Source organism: Panthera tigris, chromosome A3 (assembly GCF_018350195.1).
Source record: "Panthera tigris isolate Pti1 chromosome A3, P.tigris_Pti1_mat1.1, whole genome shotgun sequence".
In the NCBI taxonomy this organism is placed as follows: Eukaryota; Metazoa; Chordata; class Mammalia; order Carnivora; family Felidae; genus Panthera; species Panthera tigris.
Genome location: NC_056662.1, coordinates 4,959,973 through 4,986,017, shown reverse-complemented (window position 1 = coordinate 4,986,017; position 26,045 = coordinate 4,959,973). Strand labels below are relative to the sequence as shown.

The window sequence follows — 26,045 nt, the reverse complement described above, 5'->3', positions numbered from 1 at the left end:
ATGCCAATCAATTTGCAGAAATCAATAAGCTGATTCTAAATTTATACGGAAATGCAAAGGACTGACAATAGTCAAAGCAATTTTGAAAAAGAAAACAAAACACCGGGCGCCTGAGTGGCTCAGTCAGTTGAGCGTCCAACTTCGGCTGAGGTCATGCTGAGAGCTCAGAGCCTGGAGCCTGCCTCGGATTCTGTGTCTGCCTCTCTTTCTCTCTGCCCCTTCCCCTCTCACGCTGTCTCTCTCTCTCTCTCTATCAAAAATAATTTTAAAAAATTTTTAACTCACAATTCCAAACCTCAAGATTTAGTATCACGAAACTGTGATATTGGCTTCAGGGTAACATACAGGTTAACAGAACATAAGAGAGAACCTACAAATAGATCTGCAAATCTAAGTCCAATGCATTTTTCACAAAGGTGTCGAGGTAATTTAATTCAGCAAACAGAGCTAGAATAACTGAATAAACACGTGAGGGAAAACGTCCTTTGTTCTTACACCACAAAAAATAATTGACTCAAAACAGATCACGGACGTAAAAAACGTAAAATGATAAAACTTCTAGAAGAAGACACAGAAAAACCTTTGTGCTCTTTAGTTACGCAAACATTTCCTAGAGTGGTGCAAAAAGCATGTGCCATGAAAAGAGATACGGATGAATTCAACTTGATCAAATGGAGAACTTTTGCTCTTCAACCGACATTGGTAACAAAATGGAACACCAGTTGGAACACCCGGCTGGCTAATTGGTGGAACATGTAGCTTTTGAGCTCAGGGTTGTGGGCTCAAGAGCCACTCTGGGTGTAAAGATTACTTAAAAATAGTACCTTAAAAAAAAAAGAAAAGAAAGAGGGGCGCCTGGGTGGCTCAGTCTGTTGGGCATCTGACTTCGGCTCAGGTCACGATCTCACGGTCCGTGAGTTCGAGCCCCCGCATCGGGCTCTGTGCTGATGGCTCAGGCCCTAGAGCCTGCTTCGGATTCTGTGTCTCCCTCTCTCTCTGCCCCTCCCCTGCTCATGTTCTGTCTCTCTCTGTCTCAAAAATAAATAAAAACATTAAAAAAAAAAAAAAGGAAAGAAAATGGAATACTGAGCCACAGACTGGGAAGAAAATACGTGTAAAACACACATCTGATAAAGAATCTGTATCCGGAAGACATAAAGAACACTTGGAGCTCAATCTTTAAAATGGGGGCGGGGGGGAACCAAAAACTGAACAGACACGTCACCACAGAAGATACCCAAATGACAGCTAAGCACGGGAAAAGATGTTAACATCATTAGTAATCATTAGTAATCATGGAAATGTCAATTAAAAGCACAGTGAAATACTACCCACCCACTAGGAAGGCTAAGAAAATTTTTCAAACTGTATTAAACGTGTTGCAAGCAGCAAGTGGATCTCATTCATTGCTGGTGAAAATGCAAAATGGTACAGCTACTAAAATGGTTTGGCAGTTGCTTCAAAAAAGAAATATACACTTAACCACAATCCCACTCCTCAGTGCCTGCAGAGGAGAAATGAAAACACATGTATATTTATACTAAGACCTGTATTTGTGCGTTCACAGCAGCTTTATTCAAAACAGCCAAAAACTGGAAATAACCAAAATATCTATCCGCAAAGTGGATAAACAAATTGTAGTATACCCATACAAAGGAATACTCCTCAATAACAAAAAGGAATGAGCCGCTTATATGCAACAATATAGATGCATCTCAAGAGCATCATATCAACTGAAAGAAGCCAGACACATACAACTTCATTTTGCAGGATTCTGCTAATGTGAAATTCTAGGAAGGACAAAACCATAGTATTATATAGCAGATCAGTGGTCGTCTGGGGTCAGAGGTGGGGAAAGGTGTGATGGCGAATGGCTATGACACGACTTCCGGCAGGTGCAGGAAATGTTTTATTTCCTGGTTGTGGTTGTGGTCACACAACAGTACATACTTGGTAAGATTCATTTTAACAAATTAACCTTCAGTGAATATTATTATATATAAATTATACTTCAGTAGAGGTGGAAAAAAGCAAAAGAGAAAAGGGAGGAAGGAAGAAAGGGAAGGAGAGAGGGAGGAAGGGAGGGAAGGGGAGAAGAGACTGGCCATTCTTCTACTCTTCCCAAGCCCACCTTACGAAGGCTAGCATGAAACTACCTGGCAGGTTGCTGGCAGCACAGTGATTAAAAGAATTCTTAAGAGTATCTAACTTCCTTTGCTCTGATTCTATATTTATGAAGTGAGCTTGAGATCTTAATCTCCTTGAGAACTCCGATTCAAATCCAGAGAACGCACAGTACTTATAAGACCACAGGGAGCTGTGTGGTCTTCAGGTAAAACTTCAATTCGTATTAAAGGCATGCAGGAACGCATCTCGAAATTGCCAGGGTGTTCATATTTGTCAGTAGGGTGCCATCTGCCCCTGAATGGTGTGGAAAAAAAAAAAGAAAAAAGCACTGTCCGGTTCCTATTCTAGACTTTGTCCAGTGGGGAGGTACTGATCTACCCACCACAATACCTTAGCCTTCTGGGCAAATATTCACCTCCTTCTAGCAAGTAATAAACTGATATTTTGATTTCTTTTTTTTTTTTTTAATGTTTACTTATTTTTGAGAGAAAGAGAGAGAGACCACAGGGGAGGCGCACAGAGAGGAAGACAGAGGATCCGAAGTGGGCTACTCACACAGCAGACAGCCCGACACAGGGCTCAAACCCACAAACTGGGAGACCGTGACGGCAGCTGAAGTCAGACACTTAACCGACTGAGCCACCCAAGTGCCCCCTGACATTTTGATTTCTATTCTGACCCCAGACCCCTTTTTCCATCCCCATTATTACCAACTTAACCCAGCACAGATTACCATAGGAGCAGAGGCTCTGACAACTCCATTCAAACCCCAGTTACTGGGATTTCCGACAACTTACGGTGGGCTGAAGAGAAAGGAACCCCTTCCCACCACAAAAAAATAAAAATAAAAAGTAGAAAATACAGAAATGTAGATATTTTAAAATGCAGGAAGGCAGGAAAGAAGGCAGAAAGGACATCCTCAATGCTAGAAAGGAAGATAGAAAAGTGAGAGCAGTTAGCCTACGTTGACACCCCAGGATCAACATTTAAGACCTAGACACAGGTCTTAGGCACTAAGACTTTTTTTTATTATTATTATTATTATTTTTTAATGTTTATTTATTTTTGAGACAGAGAGAGACAGAGCATGAATGGGGGAGGGGTAGAGAGAGGGAGACAGAATCTGAAGCAGGGTCCAGGCTCTGAGCTGTCAGCACAGAACCCAACGTGGGGCTCAAACCCACGAACCGTGAGATCATGACCTGAGCCGAAGTCGGAGGCTCAACCGACTGAGACCCCCAGGGGTACCAGGCACTAAGACTTCTGAAGCCCACATGGGGATAAAAGATATGGGTAGTGAATTCGAAACCAAGCCCCCATATAAGACAGTTGAGGAAAGGGACTACAGTTAGGGTGGGAGTGGAGAGAGGCGTAGTCACTCGTGAGAAATCAAACCACAGGCCTACGTGACCTATGAGCGCAGAGTCAACTGACACCCCTGCAGAGGAAAGGAGCCCTGCCCTGAGCTACGAGAGGATCGCTGTCCAGAGAACTCCAGTTCTAGGCATCCCGGCAAAAGCGAACAAGAAGCTGCTCTAAAGAGCCGTTCACAATCCAATAAGCATGCAATTTCACAAAACAATCCCTGCTGAAGATAAATAGGCGAGAAAAAATTTCAAACTGTATATGGCTACAAGCCTTCAAGACAAAGACTTAGCAGATACAACAAATGGGAATTTGCACCCCCAAGATTCGAAATATTAGAAAAATGTAAAATAGACTATAGGATTTAAAATATACACATCATAATGGAAAAAAAAGATGCGCAAGGGTGGGGAGAAAAGGCACATTTGAAAAAGAACCATGTAGAAATGAAAAATAGAGACAATTTAATTAAAAATTCAATAGCTGGCTTAAATAGCAGTTTAGACACAGCTCAAGAGAGAGTTAGTGAGCTGGAAGATTGATCTGACAAATCACCCAGAACACTGCACAGAGAAAAAGGGAATTGGAAAATCTGGGATGGCAATTAAGGCACATGAAGAATGGAAAGCTAACATCTAAGATAAGTCCAATAAGAATTCCAGGAAGAGGGATTAATGAAAATAGGAAGAGGCAATATTCAAAGAGATAATGGCAAACAATTTTCCAGAATGGAAAAAAAAAAATGAATATTCAATTTGAAGAAGTACAAATCCTGAACTGAATGATTAATAACAGATCCATACTGGGGCACCTGGGTGGCTCAGTTGGTTGAGCATCTAACTCTTAATTTGGGCTCAGGTCATGATCTCATCGTCATGAGATCAAGCCCCACATCAGCACTGAGCATGGAGCCTGCTTGAGATTCTCTCTCTCTCCTTCTCCCTATTCCCCTCCCCTGCTCCCAATCTCTCACTCACTCTCTCAAAAACAAACAAGCAAAAACCCACAAATCCGTATGTAGATGCATACTGTAGAACACCCATGGCAAAGAAAAGCATCAAAAAAAAAAAAAAAAAAAAGATAGATTAAAAATTAAACCCCAGATCTCTCACTGAAAAGATGTTACAGGCCTATTACTTATTACTTATAATCAATAAGAGTGTGAGTCCTTGAGTTAAAATACCTGGTTATGAAATCCACGCTGCCTCTTAGAAGGTATGTAACTCGGGATAGAAAGCTCCCCTCTCTGATTCTGTTTCCTTACCCTAAAATGGATGCCTGCCTCAGATGATTGCTGTAGTGGAGATTAAATGACATTAGACAGATACAGTTAGAACCTGAAACACATAAGCACTTCGAAAAGATCAGCTGCTATTATTATTATTAAATCACTGAGCACATCATATTACCAATATTGCTTATGTTTCTATCTCCAGGCTTCAGGGCAACCATAGCCACTAGAAAGTACGGCAGGAAGTGGGGGGAATTCTCAGAAAGGGAAACATCAGAGGGGGAAGCCTCTGTATTAAACTTGGCCTAAACTCTATCTTGACCCCTAGACCATGCATGTTTGTGGCAAATTCTACAGCACAGCTAAAGCTAAGAGAACTGAACTGAGATCTGGGATACTACCCACCACAGGAGAGACCGTTAACAGTGGGACCTCATTCTTGTTAAGTACCTCCTGAAACAAAACAAAGAAATCTACACTCTTTGGAGGCATATAACAGAATCCAGAGACCGTATAGCATGTAATATTCACAATATCCAGGTTACAATCCAAAATTACTCAATAAACAAAGAAACAGAAAAACATGAGCTAGCCTTTTTAAAAGACAAAAAAAATCACAGAGTGACTCTGAAGGGACCCAGATGTTGGAAATAGACAAGGATTTTATTTTACTTTATTAAATACTTTTTAAGTTTATTTATTTATTTTGAGAGGGGAGAGAGAGAGCAGGGGAAGGGCAGAGAACCAAGCAGGCTCCGTGCTGTAGCACAGAGCCTCATGCAGGGCTCAAACCCACAAACCATGAGATCGTGACTTCAGCCAAAACCAAGAGTTGGGACGCTTAACTGACTGAGCCACCCAGGTATCCCTAGAAATACACAAGGATTTTAAAGTAACTATTATAAAGTGCTTATGGCTATAATAGAAATACACCTGTAATGACTACAAAGATCCTGAATCTCAGCAAAGACGTGGTGACTATTAAAAGATATTAAGTAAAAATTCTCAAGTTGAAGTACTGTCTGAAATTGAGAAATTCACTGAGTGGACTTAACGGAATGATAAAATAATGGCAAATCCCCCAAATTTGGTGAAAGAAGTAACTGTACAGAATCAAGGATCTCAGCAAAGCCCAAGAAGATAGATACACAGAAACCACACCTAGACACATCCTAGTCAGACTGCTGCTGACCTTGAAAACAGCAGAGAAGAGCGAACACTATGTCTACGCAAAGAAGGAGGGCTGGAATGCTCTCTAGCGCCTGCCAGAAGCAGTGGGGGCAGGAGAACGTTCAGATCACATCCGTGAAGGACTCACAGGAAAACCTATCAATCCAGAACGAGATATCTGGTGACACACCCTTTGGGAATGATGATGAGGTAGGGCCACTGTCAGACGACAACAAAAGGGGGGAAAATTGTTTTTAACACATCCTTTTAAACAGAGCCAGCCAACACAGACCATAAGAAATGGTAAAAGTGTTCTGCAGACTGAAGAGACATGGTATCATCTGGAAACTTTATCTTCAAAAGGAATCCAGAACGTTGGAAATGGTAAATATGTTGGTAAGTTTTTTTTAAAAACTAGATTTCTTCTTAATTTCTTCAAAAATATGTACGATAATCTAGAGCAATACAAAGCAAACACGATAATCTTGTTTTTGTGGAATTTATAGCATCTGCAGATACACTATATAATAAAAACTATAATGTGAAGTAGGAGGGTAGTGAATGGAACCAGACAGTGGTCAGGTTTCACCGTTTTACATAAAGGTGCTGCATTATGAACTCTAAGTAGACGGTTTCTGGCTCCACCGTTGGGACTTGGGGACCCTTTAAAACCCTGGACCGTGTCACATAATGCCTGGCACACGGCAGACACTTAATAAATATTGGCTTCTGTAGAAGTCAGTCTCCCGAGACTTTGATTACCGGGATTCAATTCAGGAGTCCAGCAGCCCCTGAGAAAGCGGAGAAAATCTAGTTTCCACAACGACAAATGTGAGACGTGGCAGCGAGCCACCCCCACAACCCGAGTTACAAAGCAACCAGGACATGAATTCGCTTCTGCTTGCAAAAGTGAGAGATCTTAGTCTCAAAAGGAGAGAAAGCAGGTCACAAACCGCCGTACAATTGCTAAAATAAGGTGAAGGCACTCGAACATTCAATATAAAGTACACGAGTTAATCAAAAATATCCAATCATCCTAACAATGGATATAGTAGAAGGAAGGTATTGGGGATTCACAGGAAACATGTCAGGAAGGGCAGAGGGAGTCAAGATGTGTCAAGCACATCTGAAATAGTAAGAGATCTGAGTTACAGGGATTTTTAAGAACCAGGGGCGCAGATTCCGTCTTCTACAGAACAAAGACCCCAGCGATCTGAGAGTCGCTGGTCTGGGGAGCCCTGCATCAATATGCTGCTGGCAGCCAGTCCGAGCCAGAGAGCCGGACTCCAGTGCGCCTCGAGTTGGTCCAACACTCTCCGACTGCAGCTCTGACCCAAGCCAGCCGGCCACCTGGCCACAGAGCAGGGACAGCTAGGGACATTGCGTCCCCCAGTGCGGCACAGGGAAGGTACATGGAGCATCGCTAACTCACACAGTGGAAAAGTTATTCCCATTCAATCCTCTGATTAAATCAACAAAGTCTCCTCTTGGTGCTCGGACGCCTTGAACTCTTCCCTAAAACTGGTGAACCTTCCTTTTTAATACAGCACAGGTCTTGCGCTGGCAACTGTCTAGAATTGAACGTCATTTTCTTTTTATCTCGTGATATTTCGGTTAAGTTTCATGTTGAGCAACTGCTACAAGTTTTCCAAATTTGCTTAAAAATAAGCCATTTGACATAAAGAAAAATACAAATGGCATAGAGAGAAAGCAAAAATAAGAAAAGCAGTACAGAAATGACTGACTTCTGGGGGCTCCTGGGTGGCTCAGTTGGTTGAGCATCTGACTCTGATTTCGGCTCAGGTCATGATCTCCTGGCTCTTGGGAGCAGTCTCAGAGTCAGGCTCTGCGCTGATGGTACAGAGCCTGCTTGGGAGTCCTTCTCTCCCTCTCTCTCTGCCCCTCCCCCACTCGCTCCCACTCTCTCTCTCTCTCTCAAAACAAATAATCATTAAAAAAAAAAAAAAAGACTGACTTCTGAAAAATACTGGATTAGTGTAATCCAAGGAAAATATTCCCATTGATAACGTCACATTCATGTGCAAATAATAATGCCTTTTATTCCAAGTACCGAAAGAACATTTTTTAGGTAAACATTTTCCCTCCTGTGGATCAACATCCTTGGCCCTTTTCAAAATTAGAAAATCCTACTGGAGTCTGAATTAATGAGATTATCAGTGAGATTATTACTATTTACCTATAAATGACAGATTAGATTTTTTCTTTACCTATCTCATGAAAGCACCAGAGTTTACCAAAACGTCCATGCAAGCAAGGTTCGGATCCCCTTTCCCCAAAGCGAATGAAAATGGCCAGCATTATCTTCGATGTCACTTGTGAAGGCACCTGACCAGGGGCTGTGATTAATCACCTCTTTCCGTGGTGTCTTGATGTGTTTCTTTGTTTTATTAAGTTTTCCAAGACAGACTGAATCAATCAACAGCTGATAAACTATATAACACTAGCCTAGGATTTCTCCACTCAGCACTACTGACCCGCTCACTCTCCGTGGCGGGGAGGGGGGGGGGGGCATGCACTGCAGGATGCCCTGCAACATTCCTGGCTTCAACTCCCTAGATGCCAGGAGCACCTTCTCCCCGAGTTGTGACAATCACAAACATCTCTAGTCGCTGCCACAAGCCCCCATTTGAGAACCACTATAAAAGAGAGGATCAGGTGTCCTTACCTGAACAGCCCCTGGTGAGAGGTTGGTCCCACGAAGGGCAGGGTCTGGGGTCAGTAGGAAAGATCCACCTTTGCCCCTCTGGGCACTCCCACTCCTCCTTCTCCCCTTCACCTCCCCTCCTCCAGCCACGTGGCTCCCAGCTACTTCCCAAACACTCCAGGCCCTTCTCTGGTTAAGGGCCATTGCACTGCAGGGTGGTTCCCTCCACCTGGAACTTTCTGATAACCTTCAGATGTCCTTTCTGATAACCTCCTCTTTTTTTTTTAACACTTTTTTTTAATGTTTATTTATTTATTTTTGAGAGACAAAGCAAGCAAGAGTGGGGGAGGGGCAGAGAGAGAGAGAGAGAGAGAGAGAGAGGGAGAGAGAGAGAGAGAGAGAGAATCCCTAGGAGGCTCCGCCTTCTCAGTGCAGAGCCCACGTGGGGCTTGAACTCACCAACTGTGAGATCATGCCCTGAGCCAAGATCAAGAGTCAGACGTTTAACCAACTGAGCCACCCAGGCACCCCTTCTTTTTCTCTTCAAAATCTGCCCTTTCATCCACTCAGTGAGGTCCTCCCTGACCTTTATTTTGAAATTGCAAGCCTCCCACCTATTCCCCACCTTACCATGATCTAGCATCCTATTTTTCCAGAGAAATTATCACCTTATAACACACAAAATGTTTACATCCTAGGTCTACTGTTTATCAGCTGGTCCACTCCTCTCCCCACACCCCTGAAAAATCTTTGATTCACTGATATGCCTGGTACACAGCAGGCACTCAGTCAAAGTTGCTGAATGAGGGGCCCCTGGGTGGCCCAGTCAGTTGAGCGTCTGACTTCGGCTCAGGTCGTGATCTCACAGCTCGTGAGTTCGAGCCCCGCGTCGGGCTCTGTGCTGACGGCTCGGAGCCTGGGGCCTGCTTTGGATTCTGTGTCTCCCTCTCTCTGCCCCTCCCCCCAATCGCATTCTGTCTCTTTCTCTCAAAAATAAATAAATATTAAAAAAAATTTTTTTAAGTTGCTGAATGAATGAATGAATGGTAAAGATCTGCCAAGCCAGCTTGCTGTGCCTCCTGACAGGTCCGTAGCTCATAAGATGACTCCTGCTCTCACAAAGAATTTTCTAGAGCTTACATCTCTAGCCCTGCTAAGAGGGCCTATTGTCTGGTGAACTGTTCACAGGAACCCAAGAGCTGAGGTCTAAGTGGTGATATCCTGAGTAGTCAATGACTCTCGGACCCAGCAAGTCTAGGTCACCCACAAACACCGGAATCTCAAGCTTTCAAGTTAGAAATATGAGGTACAGGGGCACCTGGGTGGGGGGGGTGCGGTCAGTCAGTTAAGTGTCCTACTCTCGGTTTCAGCTCAGGTCATGATCTCACTGTTGTGAGTTCGAGCCGTCCACAGGGCTCCATGCTGACAGTGTGGAACCTGCTTGGGATTCCCTCTCTTCCTCCCTCTCTGCCCCACCCCTGCTCACCCTCTGAGTTTCTGCCACGCACCAAGTTTATCCGCAAGTTCATCACTGACCCTCTACCAAAAACGACTGATAATTTAAAGCTAACAAAGACCACTAGGGGAAGGGTTTGGAATGATTGTAGTTTGATACGGTGGGGTGGGCTGTATGAAATGCTCAGCACCCTGACCCGCCCTGCACACCCACGTGCCGCCATGCTTCCCTGAACTGTATGGCCAACATCCCAGCGGCCATCCGGTCAGCGGCTGTGGCTGCTACCTGTCCTCCGCAGGGACAGTCCCGGTTTTAAAACCCAGCTAACTAGCTAAAAGATATGCAGCTCACCTCCACCATCCAACCCAAACCAGAGTGGTTCTGAAGCAGTAGCCCTGAGCCCACACAACCCGAGATGAGATGGGCTTCTCTTCGATGAGGTTCCGATCAATTTGCAAAGAATAACGTCATCCCTAATCCTTTAACCGGACGCTAGGTAGCGAAATCGAAGAAAAAAAAAATCTCTTCCTTGATTTAAAGCTCCACCAGAAAAACAGATTTCTGGAACCTACAACTCTGAGGAAAAAAGGATTCATCCTCTTTTATGCTAACTCAAGGGTCATCTACCAAAAATAATGAACACAGCCAGTATATTCATCATTTAAAACAGTCTGGGGCATGGAATAAATGAGATGAGCACGCTCTAGTGGAAACACAATGGATCCTTGAACACTTGCCTGTGTGTCAACGTTCTTCACAAGACACCGATCTGTCTTGAAAAAGGCTAAGCACAAATGAACGTTTTAAGTATAACGTTAGGTGAACGTGCTTTTACAGGTTCAAAGCACAGAACGTATACTCGAATAGAAAGAAAGAAAAGAAATGTCACTGGCCATCTTGCACTAAGAAGATGAAATGATCTAGTACCAAAACCGAAAGCATGTTAATGGCGAACCCACCTCAAACATGTTTTCCCCCCCACGGCGGTTAGCTTCAGGTGACGACGGTAAACCATAATTCAATATTCAGCTGGGTACTGGTGATTCAGGGATGAGAAAGACATGGTCCCGGGGCCCGAAAAGCTCCCAAGGGAACAAAGAGCATCGCACCCATAATAACCCACTCTGGTGGCCAAGAGCCATAGGATAGCGATGGAAACAAGCCAGGAAAGAAGCCAGCTCTGCCTGGAAGCGGAAGGTGAGCTGGCAGATGCTTCCCTACGCCAGGGTGCTATTCGAGCTGGGCCTTGAAGGGCAAGTGGGAATTCACCATAAGGGAAGAGAGAGAGGATCTGGGAAAGGGAAAAAGAACATTCCAGATGAAGGGAAGAGCGTTAACAGAGGAAAGTATGCTGAGTGCCTGCTGCCTTTGACCAGTTTGGGGAAGCCAGAGATGTCACAGGAAGCCACCAGACCCTGACTGAACAGACACGCTAGAATTGGGTTTAAGTGGGAAGGTGAGAAAAAATAAACACAATAAAACATACCCAACGAGATCCCTTTATCGGCCCAGACGTGAACAGAGGTAGAGACGGAGGCAGAACATTAAAGCATGTCTATCCTGGCAAGCATTTTCATTAAGAACCCATTCTCCAGGCATTCCCAATATTTACGATTCCCCATTCAACATGCCATCCTGTCACTATAAGTCTATGTGAGCTATGCCACCCTGGGCCAGCCCAATTTTCCATACAATCCAATATTCTGTCTCTGACACAGCACTAGGGGACATCGGTGGGGAGAACACGATGGATGTGGCCCACTCTGTCTATGTCCATCTCAGAATGTTAGAATATTGGTTGATGGTGAAGAAGGACTTTAGCCTTTTTGCAAAATTTGTGCTTAAAAAAAAAAAAGAAGAATGCAGTAATGCAGAACTTACATAATTGATAACTTTATAGAGCGTCTCATTAGCCACTCTTCGATGAACAATTACTAAGTCTTTGTAAGGCCTTAAACAATTTTGGGAGGAACCACAGTAAACCATCCATTAATGTGGTATTTAAAGTGGTTTCATTCATCAACGCCGATTCCTCTATTGGGACTATTTCTAATAGCTAGACTAGACAAACCTGGCCCATCTAAAAGCGAAAGAACACTCTTGATTCTTCACTGGCTTTTAGGGGGAAACTGACCCCCAAACACTGCAGGTCCTTGTTGACTTAACTAAATTTCAACAGCAAGTTGCACGAGCAAACTTTCTCTATACAAATGCCATTCTCTAACAAGACCCACGCTGATTGATTAGCTCTTGTATGAGCAGATCCGACCAATGCATAATGTTTTCTATTGCAAATCTTTGAAGGCTACCGATGGTTATTACTAGCGCTACGCAATGGGCTGGCCGAAAAGACCAACTTAATTCATGAGCAGCCGTCCTTTCCACACCATGCATACGTGGAAATTCCCCTTTGATTTGTGGCTTTAATCACGGCTTCCAAAACCTGTCATTATTTATGACTCTGACTTTTACACTGACGGTTAACGGGAAACATTTACTCGGGCTACCTGATAGGAAAGAACTCTGCAGCTCAAAGCAGAGCATGTACTTACTCCATTCTGACACTACACATCTCCATTTTCCTGCCGACTCACCAGGTTGGGGATCGAGTTAGAGGAGGTGGGAGAGTGCCAGGCGTGACATAATATTACTGCATGGAAAGATATTACTTAAATATGCAGTGACTTCTCCAGTCAGATGTGAGGCAGATTTGAAAAGGAAAACAGGTTGTAAGACAAAACCAACAACCTTTGGGGTTTGTGTATGTGCACGTGGGTCTCAGCATTCCTACTGTTCAAAATATTTGAAATCGTCAAGCAATGCTGACCAACATGAAGTCACTTCTCTACTGACCACCTTGGCCAAGCTGCCAGGAAGGCCGCCCTCCTTCTTCTAGGAAAGAAGCACACTCTTCTATGGGTGCACCAAGCTCTAGTCTGGTCTCATACAATCCAACCCCCACAGTCTTCCACTCTTTCTGCTCTGTCGTCTTTCGCTTTAGGGAGCGCCTGGCTCGCTCAGTCAGCAGAACATGGGACTCTTGATCTTGGGGTGGTGAATTCAAGCCCCAGGATGGGTGTAGAGATGACTTAAAATAAATAAATAAAAAGCTGTTTTAAAAAAAGTCAGGGGGCGCCTGGGTGGCTCAGTCGGTTGGGCGGCCGACTTCGGCTCAGGTCATGATCTCGCGGTCCGTGAGTTCGAGCCCCGTGTCGGGCTCTGTGCTGACAGCTCAGAGCCTGGAGCCTGTTTCAGATTCTGTGTCTCCCTCTCTCTGACCCTCCCCCGTTCATGCTCTGTCTCTCTCTGTCTCAAAAATAAATAAAAACGTTAAAAAAAAAAATTAAAAAAAAAAAGTCACTATGTCACCTTTCCCTTTTCATGGACTCCTTCTCCTCAGTCCATGGTTATACTCTCCCTTGCACCTTGATTCTAAAAATCAGTGCCTTCTAAAAAATCCAAGCATAACACTATATGGAAAAGTGTACAAATAGCAAGCGTTCCACTTGAAGGATTTTCACAAACTGAACACACTGGGGTGACCAGCACTCGGCTCAACAATTTTACCAGCACCTCCAAAAGCCCCTCGGCCCCCTTCCACTTCCTCTCCTACCCCAAGGATGACCACTCTCCTGCCTTCAAGCAGCCCAGATGCCATTAGCTTTGCTTGTTCCTGTAGTTCATATAAATGCCATCGTGCAGTATGTACCCTTTTGTGTCTGGCTTCGATCACTCATTATTATGTTTGCGAAGTTCATCCACATTATTAGGTAGACTCCTAGATCATTCACTATTATAGCTACATAGTTTTCCTTGTATGAATGGAACCACAATTCATAATCCATGATGGATTGTATTCATGATGGATGTGTGGGTGGGTTCCCGTTTCTGACTATTGAGAATAGTGCTACTATTTGATGGGTGAAACAGATAAAGGAGACTAAGAGCACACTTATTGTGGGGCACCTGGGGGGCTCAGTCGATAAAGCATCTGACTTCGGCTCAGGTCATGGTCTCACGGCCCATGAGTTGGAGCCCCACGTCGGGCTCTGTGCTGACAGCTCAGAGCCTGGAGCCTGCTTCGGAATCTGTGTCTCCCTCTCTCTGCCCCTCCCCCGCTCATGCTCGCTCTCTCTCTCTCTCTCTCAAAAATAAACATAAAAAAAATTTAGTAAGAGCACACTTATCATGATGAGCAGTGAGTAATGTATAGAATTGTTGATCGTTACAGTACACAACTAACATAACACTATGTTAATTACAGTTCCATAAAAAATTTAAAAAAAAATAAAACCAATAAATTATATATATATATAAAATATATATGCAGTGTGAGAGAAAAAATTATCAGTTCTAGAATCACTAAGAAAATTTATCCAGAGTAAATAATACAATGTCAGGTAACAGTACATAGGCAATAAATTATTACATGACTTTTTTTCCCCTAACCTATTCAATGTATCTAAAGTGTTAATCTATGGATGAAGTTAACAAGGCTCTGAAACCACAATGAGTGCTTAAGATTTAAGACAAAAGAAAGAATAGTGCTACTATGACCATGTCTTTTTGAGAAGAATATGTTCACATCTTAAAGTAGAATTGTTGGGCCGTTCAAATTATACGCATATAATATACATCATACGATATACATATATACTATATATATATATATATATATATATAAAGGGTTTCAGAGTAGATATAAACAATGCAAATGTGTTCTGGGCTCTTCTATCCAAGAAAAGCAACTGACCTCCATCCTTCCAGCTGCTTCTCCTTCAAAGGGTCTGTTTTCCCCTGCCGGGCTGTGAGCTCACAAGAACGGCGACCATTCCCAAAAGTGCCCAACTACTAGCCAGTGCCTGGAATACAAGGACTAGCCAATAAGTGACCACTCAGCTAGTGAACTAAACGTGACATTGCCTTAACTCCTCGTGCCTTCCCAACTGATTCTGGTCTGGCTTCTGCTCCTTGGCTGCCTTGGAAAAGCTCGCACTGAGGTCACCGTAGACCCTCCGAACTACCAGAACCCGTGGCTGCCCTTCAGTCCCCACCTCACCTGACCCTTCTGTGGCAAGTGGCAGAGATGATCGACCCAAACGGAACAACCCAAAGAAACCAAACCCTTGGCTTCAAGGGTCCCCTCGTTTCTTACCGCTGGGATATGTGTTCTCCAGGGCTCCGCTACTGGAAGCTTCTGCTGCCCGGGGCTCCGTTCCTCGGCTCAGGCTTCCACCCACCAGTAATGACCCTCTTCAGTCCTAACTCTGCTCCGGAACCCTACAAGGGGGCTTTCCGGTGGCCTCCCAGACTGTGTCCCCGGGACCTCCTGTCCACGCCTCAAAAGCGTGTCAGGTGGAAAATACGAACTCCACCCTCGCATAATGCCTGGTGTACTTATTCAGCGTGAACTTCTGCAGGTCTGTTGTGCTGCCATTCAGCATGCTAGACCCTGGGGATCCAAGACGGGGGAGAGAGGCCCTGATGGACAAGAACGGACATCTGGCCATGCTGGGCTTAGATGCCACCACAGGGCTCAGGGAGGACGAGGAGAGGTGCCCAGCCCAGCCTGGGTGGAGGGAGGCACAGGGTCTGTCTCTGAGCTGACTCTCCCCTGTCAGAACTATCTATCGACCCCACTCGCTGCTCTCACACCCACCCCCGCCATCGAGACCCCATTGCCCTTGCCTGGATCCCTGGACCACAGCGCTTTTTCCAGGCCTGGCTTGTTTCTCCACAGTCTGTCCTTTACAATGTAACTCAGCTTTGGGCACTACTCTGACTAGAACTCTCCAGTGGCACCCCCTGGCCCCTTGAGCAAAAGGCAAACCCCTTATCCCGTGAGGGACCAAAGGGCACACGTGGGAGTGTCCCCCCTCCTCCCATTCCTGTGTCCAGTGCTCAGCGTCCTCCAGATGCACAAGTCCCGGCCAACAACAAGCCCGTCCAGCCTCCGAGCCTGCGCCCTTGCCGTCTGCCATGCCCGGACGCCTTCTCCAGCTCCACGAGGAAACATCTCCGTCTTGTTATTCAAATCCTAGAGCACCTGTCAGAGCTCCTGACAAGCCTTCTCTGGCCACTCGAGGTAAAGCAGCAACTCCGTCGCTCCAACAGCCCTGCCTGGCACTTCTGATCACACTCACCTGTCACACGTCCTACACCACCACTCCCGAACTTAGCTCACTCATTTATGTTGGCTTTTTCAAGGCTATCTCTGCCGATGGACTGAAAGCTCCGTGAGAGCAGAAATGCGGTTTGATCTATTCTCCTCTGCGTTCATAAGGCCTGGTGTAGTGCCTGGGACTTAATAGGTCCTTAATAAATATTAGTCATGCACTAAAGCCAAAGCATGGCAGCTTTGTACAAATTCTGTAGCCCAGACTCCCTGTTCTGAATCCCACCTCTGCCAATCACTAGCTGTGTAGCCTGGGGCCAGAGACGTAGTCTTTTTGTGCCCCTTGGGAGCTTTGCTTGGTAACAAAATAAAGTTAAAAATACTCTGCCTGAGGGCAGCTGGGTGGCTCAGGTCATGATCTCTAGTGGTCTGTGAGTTCGAGCCCCGCGTCCGGCTCTGTGCTGACAGCTCAGAGCCTGGAGCCTGCTTCGGATTCGGTGTCTCCCTCTCTCTCTGCCCCTCCCCCGCTCACGCTCTGTTTCTCTGTCTCTTAAAAATAAACCAACATTAGAAAAACACTTTCTAAAAAGAAGAACAAAACAAACAACAACAACAACAACAACAACAGCAACAATAAAAAAACCCTCTCTTTTTAAACAGAGACAATTTCAGGGAATCTGTGATGTTCATCTGTTTGTCTCACAGGAAATGGAAAATACAGAGCAACAAAAGTAAAATGCGTTATGATGATCAGAGGGGAAGCAAAGTTGATACTGAGTCCACCACTCTGACTCTTTTGTTCCTTGCCACCTCATCCTGCTGGGAGGAAAGAGGTACATGTTTTTATCCCCAGTACACCAACAGGAAAAATGAGATGCGAACCCTGAGCATTATGTCAGGGGTTACTTAACAAAACAGAGGCTGTACTAGCAGAGGTCAGCTCTTCAAACCGAACCTGGTGGGAAAGACAGCCCGTTAAGGTTGGCTTAGCTAATACGCTCAGAGGCTCTGAAAGAGTGAGATCAGAATGATTTGGCCCGCGGACCGAATCCAGCCCCCTGGGTGTATGCGTAAATAAAGTTTTATTAGAAAATAGCCGTGCCCATTCGTTTAGGCATGTCTGTGAGTCCTTCCAGGTTACAACAGCAGGCTTGACTGGATGCATCAGACCTTCCAGCCCACAAAGCCTAAAATATTTACTATCAGAGCCTGTATAGAACAAAAATTGCCCATCTCTGATTTAGAGAATAGTGCCATGTGTCCGGACTGTGTTCTATTTCACAAGTATCAGCATACTCAAGTTCCTGTTCCTGTTCAAACCAGTTCACTTAACAGGGAGGGTTTGGGGGGTTGTTTAATTGACAATCTTTGATTCAAGTGTATCTTATAGTTCAGAGAAAGAGTTCAGTGGTTTGGTTCTGGGCTCAAATTAATACAGCGTGTCCACTTTGGGGGCACACAGTTTGCCCGTGGTCCTTGAACAGAACATTTTTACAAACTTGGAACAAAGCAGGTGAAATGGAATGCTTTTTGCTCTGGAGGATGTCTCTTATTCAAGCTTAAACATACACTGCTCCTTCCAGCAATAAGATCCAAGTAGGCTGTCTATATTCCTCTGACTTAACAATCCTATTTTCTACAAAAGTTCAGATATCCTTTGCGGACCCCTAGGTTTTCCATTCGATAGAAGCATGCCCTCTCCAACTTCTTTCATAGATAGATACCTCTTAAAAACTAAACCTCTGAAAAACAAACACACTGTTCCCTCAATGCTAATACAGTCTATCAGTCTGTCTTTTGAAGCTAAAAATGCATCTTACTGTAACTCTGTAGTGCCTTCAGAACTGGGAATCCAGCTTTCCAACTCTTTGCGCAGATGTTTGGTCACAGATGAAACTTCCATTTTTTAAAACCTGTACTGTGGACATTTTCACACACATGCAAAAACAGAGAGAACAGTATAATAAACCCGCTGTCCCCGGCAACCAGCCTCAACAAGTATCAATATTCTGCCCTTCTTCTCCCCCTTATCCTTCCTCCCAACTTTGTGCCTGTTTATTGTTTGCTGCGGTATCTGAAAGCAGACCTCCCGCATCAAATCATTTCGCCCATAAACACTTGCTTGTTTCTGTTAGATAAGGCCTTTTCTCCTTTGAACGAAACTGATGTGACTATCACATCTGACAGAATTCATAATAATCCTTACCATCAGCTACCACCCAGTCCAAGTTCAATTTTCCCCAACTGTCTCAATAATGTCTTGTTAAAGCTGGTTTGTTCAACTAAGAGCCCAAGTATAGGTCACTTAGGTGTCTTTTCATCCACAATGGATTGCGCTCGGGGTGTTTTTTGGTGTGTTTTTTTTCCCACCTACCACCGACACAGGCTTACATTCTAATTGGCCGACAGACCTTACTGAGAGTAATACCTCTTCAGGCTGCACACGCTGTAAGCAAATTCATAGGCCCCTTAGGCACAAACTCACAAAGCTCCACTTTCCAGTGCAATCCTCCACCGGGACCAATATGCCAGGCCACCGCACACACTTTCTGCTCTCGAGAGAAGGAATTTAGCAAGCTAACTCTCTAAAATTAAATTTTTTCTGTGCTGCGATGGCCTGAAGACTCTGAATGATTTTTAAAAAACAAGGCATCCATTCATTAAGGCTTTTTTTTTTTTTAAGTTAGTCAAATTTAATCAAGAATCCCCAAGTAAATCAGACAAGCCTTGCAATCCATTACTGTTCCAAGTCACAACTGTAATTAATTAATTATATGCCTAGCTCACACAGGACATTGGGTTATACAAAGGGTGACCTGTGTCCCTGCCCACCGCGACTGACCGCCTAAATGAAGCAGTTACCGCATCACTTGGACAAAACACCCAAGGAAGATGACACAAAACCACTCAAACTGACAGCTGTGCCCCTAGCATTAGGTTAAGAATATTTGAGGTAGATCTGGGTGGCAGGAAAAAAAAGGACAAGGGTCAAAAGGGACAGAGCGTGACTGCTGGTTCGACCACTTATGAGCTGTAGCAGATTCAGAGCCATAATGGTAGTTTCCTTCTCTGTTGGGGCAAGTCTTCAGCAGTCTGCTACAGAATATTTAAGGCCTCCTCTAGTATTAGGTCCAAATACCCAGTACTTGCTCAAACAAGGCCAAAGTAAAATCACAGTTATTTTTTCCTAGAGTCTTACTTCCTTTTGGTACATATATACAAAAAAGACAAGGACGTGAGCCGCCAGAAAAGAGGTCCAACTGCCTGCAGCCACCATGCTTTGAGAATCCCAACCAAACCAAGTGGAAAAGACACCTGGAGAACAGAGGTCCTGTCTGGCAGTCCTGTGAGATCTCCTGCGCGTGAAGCCATCTCAGACCTTCTCACCTTCCCAGAGTTCAACGGAGAACACATGAAGCTTCTGAATCACCCAGTCAACCCACAGAACTGTTAGCAATAATAAAATGCTGTTGGTTTAAGTCATTAAGTTTTGGGGTGATTCGTTAGGTAAGGAAAACCGTCAGCAATCAGCCTTTCCAGCCAGGCCAAATGGCAAATCCATCAATAAAAGGGGACTTAACAGAAGCTCACTGATGTTCACCAATGGAAATGCTACGTTCCTTCCATTCACAGATGCCCCCTGGCTGAAAACACTCATCTCTGTGAACCCAGGGTCTATACTGCATCTGGCTCACCAGTGTTAAGCAAGTATGAATAATGACCACGTTGATAACAATAATGATAGCAGCTATTGTTTACTGAGTGTTTATATACAGGGCTTGACGCAAAACCTTTTACTCACTTTACTTCACAAAAGCCTTTGACATGGAACACTATTATGCCCCTTTTACAGATGAGGCCACTGAGGCCAAGATCACATAGCCAGTAAAGATGACACAGGACCTCCTTCATCCTCTGGCCATTTGACTCCAGAACCTGTGCTCCTAACCATTGGCTTTATTACCCCTTCAAGTGCCATCCTACTTCAATAATGTTGCTTCCTTCTAAAAGAGATAAATGTCTGTAAAGCAAAGCGTTTAAAACCGTGCCTGACCCGTGGTAAGTTTCCAGCAAACACCAACTCTTGCTATTAGGAACCTGTGGACGGGGAAGGAAATTAACAGTAGCTATTTTCATGCGTGTTCAGGACTCCTTTACCAGCCAAGCATCCCAGGGTTGGGTCGTTTTGTTTACAAGTCAGCTCTCCTCCTGGACTGTGAACCCCTGGGCGCTGCCCCTGTTTCTGGTTCTTCTTTGTAGGTCTAGAGAGCTGCACGTGGCCTGGCCCAGAACAAGTAGGTGCTCAAGAAATGTTTGTTGAACGGAAAGGAAATGCTTCATTTACCACAAATGGGGATTTGCATTTACAGGATGACACCTCCCCCCGCCCTCAGTCCTTAAGGCGATTCCAAAGAGAAGGAGAGCGCAGGAAGGGCCAAGTTCAGGAGACCCACCCCAGGAAGGAAGGCGCCAAAGGGGCTCCTTGGGATAAGTGATGGAGCTGGGCTTGTGGCCAGTCCACGTGAGAAGTCCGTGCAAGTCTGTGGCCGGCCACAAGGAGGGCGGGACCAACCAAACTCTGAAACTCCGCGGCACTGGGAAAAGTCCCAGGGAAAAAGTGGAGGCCCTGGGTGGGAGGTGGCCGCGCCTCCTCTCGCCCCCAGTCACCAGGACTTGGGGCAAGCCCCCGCACCCTCCCCGGCCGCCGCGGGCGAGGAGGAGGAAGAGAAAGAAAGTGACCGGAAGTCAGAAGTTTCCCAACAACGACCAAAATCCTCCCTCAGGAGGGGAGGGCTCCCCATCCTCGCCCGGCTCCGCCCAGTGAGGAGGGACCGCCACCAGCGCATCCAGGAAGTTGGGGGTCCTGTTCTTCGGTCCCAACAGGGAGGGCCTGGCCTGTAGCTCTCCCGCGGCGTTCCGTGCACCCCGAATTCCGTGAGAGGTTCCCCGGGAGGGGCGGGGGCGCCCCAACTGATACTTACAATCGTCTAAGTCATCGTGCAAGTCCACAAAGTACAGAGGGATCTCTGAAAACCAAGAAACACACAGGAGTTACACATAAGGAGGGGGACCGCGGCAGGCGGGCTCAGGGGCGGGCGGGGGTCCCCGGGCCTCCTGGGGTGGTCCGGCTTGGGGGGGAGGGGGCCGCCCCTGCGCCCAGGGAGCCAACCCCACTCACCCGCCATCTTGGGATGGGCCAGGAGGCGGGGTCCGCGCGGGGGGGGCGGGGCCTAGGGCTCCGGGCCCCGCCCCCCAGGGCCGGCACCTCCCCGCGAGCCTCGCGGCGCCGGCCGACCCCGCCCTCCCGGCGAAGGTGGCTGCCGAGGTGGGCGGGGAGGTCAGGTGACCCGGCAAGGCGTCCCAAGATGGCGGCGGCGGCGGCGCCCGGGAGGCCGGAGCACCGTCCAGGCTGCTGAGGCGGGCCCCGCGCGGCTGGCGGCGGACGGGACGGGCCGAGGGCTGGCGAGCGGACGGCCGCCGCCTCTGCGCGCCCCGCGGCCGGGGCTGAGCCGTGCGGCGGCGGCGCCGGGGGATGCTCGTGCTGGGCCCGGCCTCTCCCTCTTCAACTTAGGGCGGCGGCGGGCCCGCGCCCCTGGCTCCCGGGCCATGGCGCTGAGGGAGCTCAAAGTGTGTCTGCTGGGGGTGAGTGGCGGCCGGCCGGCCGGGAGGGCCGCGGGAGGCCGGGCAGGCCGAGGACCCCAGCGTGCCCGAGTCCCCTCCGCCCCTTCCCCCAGCCCCCGTGCGGGACTTGCCCCGGGACCCTCCCTCCGGCCCCCGGGTCATCCTTGCCCCCCTTGCCACCCGCCCCTGAGGGTCCTACTGGCCGGAGGGACCCTCTCCCCTGTTCCTCCCTGGAGCCCCGGGACTCCTCCCGCCCCCAGAGGGTGAGGAGCCTTCCCTGCCTCTCCGTTGCGTCTAGGTTGAGAGCAGCTCCCAAATAGTTTCCTACTAAGGTACTAGTTAGAAGTTGGCCAAGTCTTCCAGAGTGAAACCAATAGCAGGTCTTCAGGTTTTACAAGCAGCGTCCTCTCCTTTCTCGTTCGTTTGGAGTTTTTGAACTTGTGGGGTAACCCCCCCCCTCCCCCCTTCTCGCAGAGTTACTTTCTTGGGGGAAAGTTCAGACCACGAAACTCCAAGAACTAGTTGGAAGCTTCAGCTTCCTGCCTTGTCAGGGCAACGTTGCCTCTTGAGATCCCGCTTTGCACAGAGAATGCTCTCCTGCCTGAGTTGCTGCTGTAGAGAGTGGAAGGGATTCCAATAACTAGCCTGCCCCCTTCCCAAATAGGGTGGGGCTGTGATTTATCCGGGATTACTCAGAAGGAATTCAAGAGTTCATAGTTTACTTATACACGTTAACAAGAGAGTTTGTCACTTTTCACACTAAGCCGCGACTTTGGGTTTTTCAGAAGGTTCTAATGGCTCCTAGAAACTGCAAAACCCCTCTCCTGCAGTGCATTTTGAAATCTAATTACTCCCGCTGGATGTTTATGAAAACCTTCTTTGTGTCTCTTAACTTCTGAAACTTAGCACGTACAGCGATTTTTCTGAAATCCTGCACCCATGGCCCAACGTAGTTTTCGCTGTCTGCAAGCAAGGAGATTTATTTGTGTGTCTCCTTCTCTTTCAGGATACAGGTGTAGGTAAATCGAGCATCGTATGGCGGTTCGTGGAAGACAGTTTTGATCCGAACATCAACCCGACAATAGGGTAAGAGATTAAATCTGTTGACTGTGTAGCTAAAGGCGTATCGGAAGTCCTTCCAAATTAAAAAGTGTGTTACGGGAGAGGGAGTGGGTGTGCGTTCACCGGTGGCAGTTTCCATCATCTCTGGAAGGACTTGAAAGTACCGTGAGGGGCGCCTGGGTGGCTCAGTCGGTTGAGTGGCCGACTTCGGCTCAGGTCACGATCTCGCGGTCCGTGAGTTCGAGCCCCGCGTCGGGCTCTGGGCTGACGGCTGGGAGCCTGGAGCCTGTTTCGGATTCTGTGTCTCCCTCTCTCTGACCCTCCCCCGTTCATGCTCTGTCTCTCTCTGTCTCAAAAATAAATAAACGTTAAAAAAAATTTTTTTTTTAATTAAAAAAAGAAAAAAAGAAAAAAAAAGAAAGTACCGTGAGGACCGGTGTGTTTGGGGAAAGTCGTCTTTTGGTTTGTGAGGTGAACACTTCACACTAAAAATCCAAGTTAAAGTTTTACGTAGAGCGTGCTTCAGTCTGTAAATATGAACGACAATTACGTCTTGAAATAAAGCAGAAGAAAAGAGGTCCTGGTAATCCTCTTTCAGGGACATCAACTGGAAGATACTTAGATGGTTTTAGTTCTTTTCCTGAAAAGTGGGAGGCATCTGTCAGACTGGGAGGGCTGGCACGTGGGTAAGCGGACGCCCAGGACAGCGCTTCTGGCCGCGTCACCACTGCTCCTGTCTCCTTCTCATACATTCCTGCGCAAGTAGGAATAATGAATTAATGCATTAATGTTGAAATGGCAGCTTTTTCCTGGTGTCTGGTTCTTTGGGTAAGTGAAACTGACTGGCTATATAGGTTTTCGTGAGAAAACCTTTCAGGGTAACTAAGTATTGTAATACTAAGACTTTTGCTGTGAGAAGTTGTGTCTTACAGGTTTTACTACTGTGCGAGGCTTATAAAATTAAATAGCTGCTATGCTATTTTTATTGCAAACCCCCAATCAAATGGTATCTTCCATTTAAAGAAACATTCAGTGCTCCTGCAGAAACACTTTACAACGTACACAATCCCGTTTGCAGGCATGGAGGTGAAACCACCGCTATCGTTCTGAAATTAAAATGCCTTTCTGTATCCTTCAAGAAAGAACCGCGTATGTGCACTTGTGTAAAACGTGACCTCATCCGCCTTCGGGCCTGCCTGTTGCTACCTGCCTGGGAAAGCGAAGTGACAGGAAGTGATAGCAAGTCGTGCTGGTGACTCAGTGCGTGACACATTTCACACCAGGTCAGAGCTGGAAACACGGCTCTGGAATACGCAGACGCCACCTTGGTGAAAAGTGCTCTCTCAGACAAGGAGACAGAACAGGAGGGGTACGGTTCCGGTGGTGGTGATGAGGCCAGCAGCCCTGTCCTGGGCGTCCACTTCCCCAGCCTGGGTTCCCCAGCCTGGGTGGGTTCCCCCACCTTGACTCCCGCTCTCTTCACCAGGGGGTCTTGGCTCACATTTCACAGGCAAGAGGAAGATGAGGTTTCCCTTCATTTCCTTCCACTTGTCCTGGTTTCTTTTCTCTCGGCCTCCGCAGGTATCTTCCTCCTTTTGTGACCAGCTCCCCTCATCACCACTTGTCCCTTTCTTCTTCCCGCGCCCCGCCTCCTTGTCACGGCCTGCAAACGTGTCCCCGACTCACCTGCTGTCCTAAGACCGTACCATTTCCCAAGCCTGCCGTGCCGGTGGCGGGAACTCCTGGAAGAGAGGTTGCTGCTCCCTCAACTGCCGTTCACTCTTGGACCTACTGTTGTCTCCATTCCACCCCCAGCATCCCACTGAAACCACCTTCCCTCCGTACTGGTTTCCATCGAGTTGACAAAAACAAGAAACAAGGGCTTTTTTTTTTTTTTTTTTCTTTATTCATTGAGCGCTTTCTATATGCCACATGCTGGACTGGGTGCTGGTAATTTAAGCCAGGGGTCAGCAGACCGGACCTTTGGCCTCCCTGCTGTTTTTATAGATAAAACTTTACCGAATCACAGTCGTACTTACGCACACACTGTCTCCGCTGCTCTCTGGCTACAGTGGTAGAGTTGAATAGTTGTGACTAAGGTCCTGTAGCCCAGAAAGTTGAATATATGTGCTGTTGGGCCCTTCTCAGAAAGTTGGCCAACCCCTAATGTAGCTAGAATCGGTTCCTGCCCTGGTGGACCTTCCCTACAAGGAGGAAAGAGATACATCCTAAAACTAACGTGCAGGAAATGATTTATTGGACCTTTATCTGTGCTACCAAAGAGAAACATGGGAGTGTGCTGAGAGCATAATAGGTAACAGGGGCTTGGCCAAACATAAAGGAATGGCTGATTCTCGAGGGAAACAGTGGAGGTGTAAAGCATTTGGAAGCCCTGTTTAAAAATTGGAAGATGAGTGGATGATGCAGTCTTTAATTTTAGCTGTGTTGGAGGGTGCGTGGTAGTACCTCATTCTGGTTTTAATTTCCATTTCCCAAAGATGGACGGAGGGCATAGGTGCAGAGGGAGGTAGGAGGGGCAGAATGTCCAAATTCCCATCTTCCACAGAAAGCTCCAATTTAAGTCCAGGCCTGATGGCTCCTAGGGCCCATGCTTCCCCTCACCCCACCCTGTGTGACATATTTGGCCATTAGGGAAGGCCCATGAGTATGGGAGGAGTGAGGGCCTTAGGACAGGAACAGGGATGGCTACCAAGTTCTGCAGGGGACGAGGTCCAAATCACGGGTTGGAAATATGGGCCTGGCCCTAAGGGGAAGCCTGGAGAAGTTGACTTGAGACTACAGTGCACAGGTGAAGTTGAGTTGTGGGAGGGATGAGAGCACTCGTGGGAAACGTGGGGAGCAGGACACAGCTGGGGAAGACCTACATCTGCAAAACAAGCGTTGGGGGGACGGGAGAGGAGAAGACAACAAGGGAGCATGATCACGGAGGAAGAGAACTAGGGAAGACAAGGGTTGCCCTCCAGCACGCCAACACCTGGTAAGGGGTGTTGGAGCCTCCCCTGAACTCCAGGACCTGGCCACCCCCCGCTATGCCCTGTTCTCCCGCCTCATCGTTGCTGCCGTTCCCCCTGCCGCTCACTTCCCTCACCGCCAACAACTAGTTAACTTCCACACTTCAAAAACTTTCTTCTTAAACTTTCGATTACAGTTTCTTTTAAAGAGCAAAGGTGTTTTTTGATCAAGTCCAGTGTATCAATTATTTTTATAGTTC

At 46.8% G+C, this 26,045-nt stretch overlaps 2 protein-coding genes across 16 annotated transcripts in view; one reads left to right on the top strand and one right to left on the bottom strand.

Annotated features, from left to right (window-relative positions):
• LOC102965516 (serine/threonine-protein phosphatase 4 regulatory subunit 1-like) overlaps positions 1–21,350 on the bottom strand; it is an 82,685-nt gene extending 61,335 nt beyond the window's left edge. For 5 of the 10 annotated variants that reach the window (XM_042980069.1, XM_042980071.1, XM_042980072.1 and 2 more), the window contains exons 1-2: positions 21,309–21,348; positions 21,112–21,156 (exon numbers count right to left, since the gene is read on the bottom strand). In XM_042980069.1, coding sequence (XP_042836003.1) covers positions 21,112–21,156; positions 21,309–21,315 — 52 coding nt within the window. In that variant the 5' untranslated portion in view covers positions 21,316–21,348. Of the gene's footprint in view, positions 1–14,767; positions 14,877–17,949; positions 18,048–21,111; positions 21,205–21,308 lie in introns of those variants that run through there. The other 5 variants (XM_042980074.1, XR_006215347.1, XM_042980077.1 and 2 more) reach the window with 5 other exon arrangements.
• Positions 21,351–21,434: 84 nt separating this feature from the next.
• Positions 21,435–26,045, top strand: part of RAB22A (RAB22A, member RAS oncogene family) — a 64,170-nt gene continuing 59,559 nt past the window's right edge. For 2 of the 6 annotated variants that reach the window (XM_042980065.1, XM_042980063.1), the window contains exons 1-2: positions 21,440–21,772; positions 22,758–22,837. In XM_042980065.1, coding sequence (XP_042835999.1) covers positions 21,737–21,772; positions 22,758–22,837 — 116 coding nt within the window. In that variant the 5' untranslated portion in view covers positions 21,440–21,736. Of the gene's footprint in view, positions 21,773–22,757; positions 22,838–26,045 lie in introns of all 6 variants that reach the window. The other 4 variants (XM_042980066.1, XM_042980068.1, XM_042980067.1 and 1 more) reach the window with 4 other exon arrangements.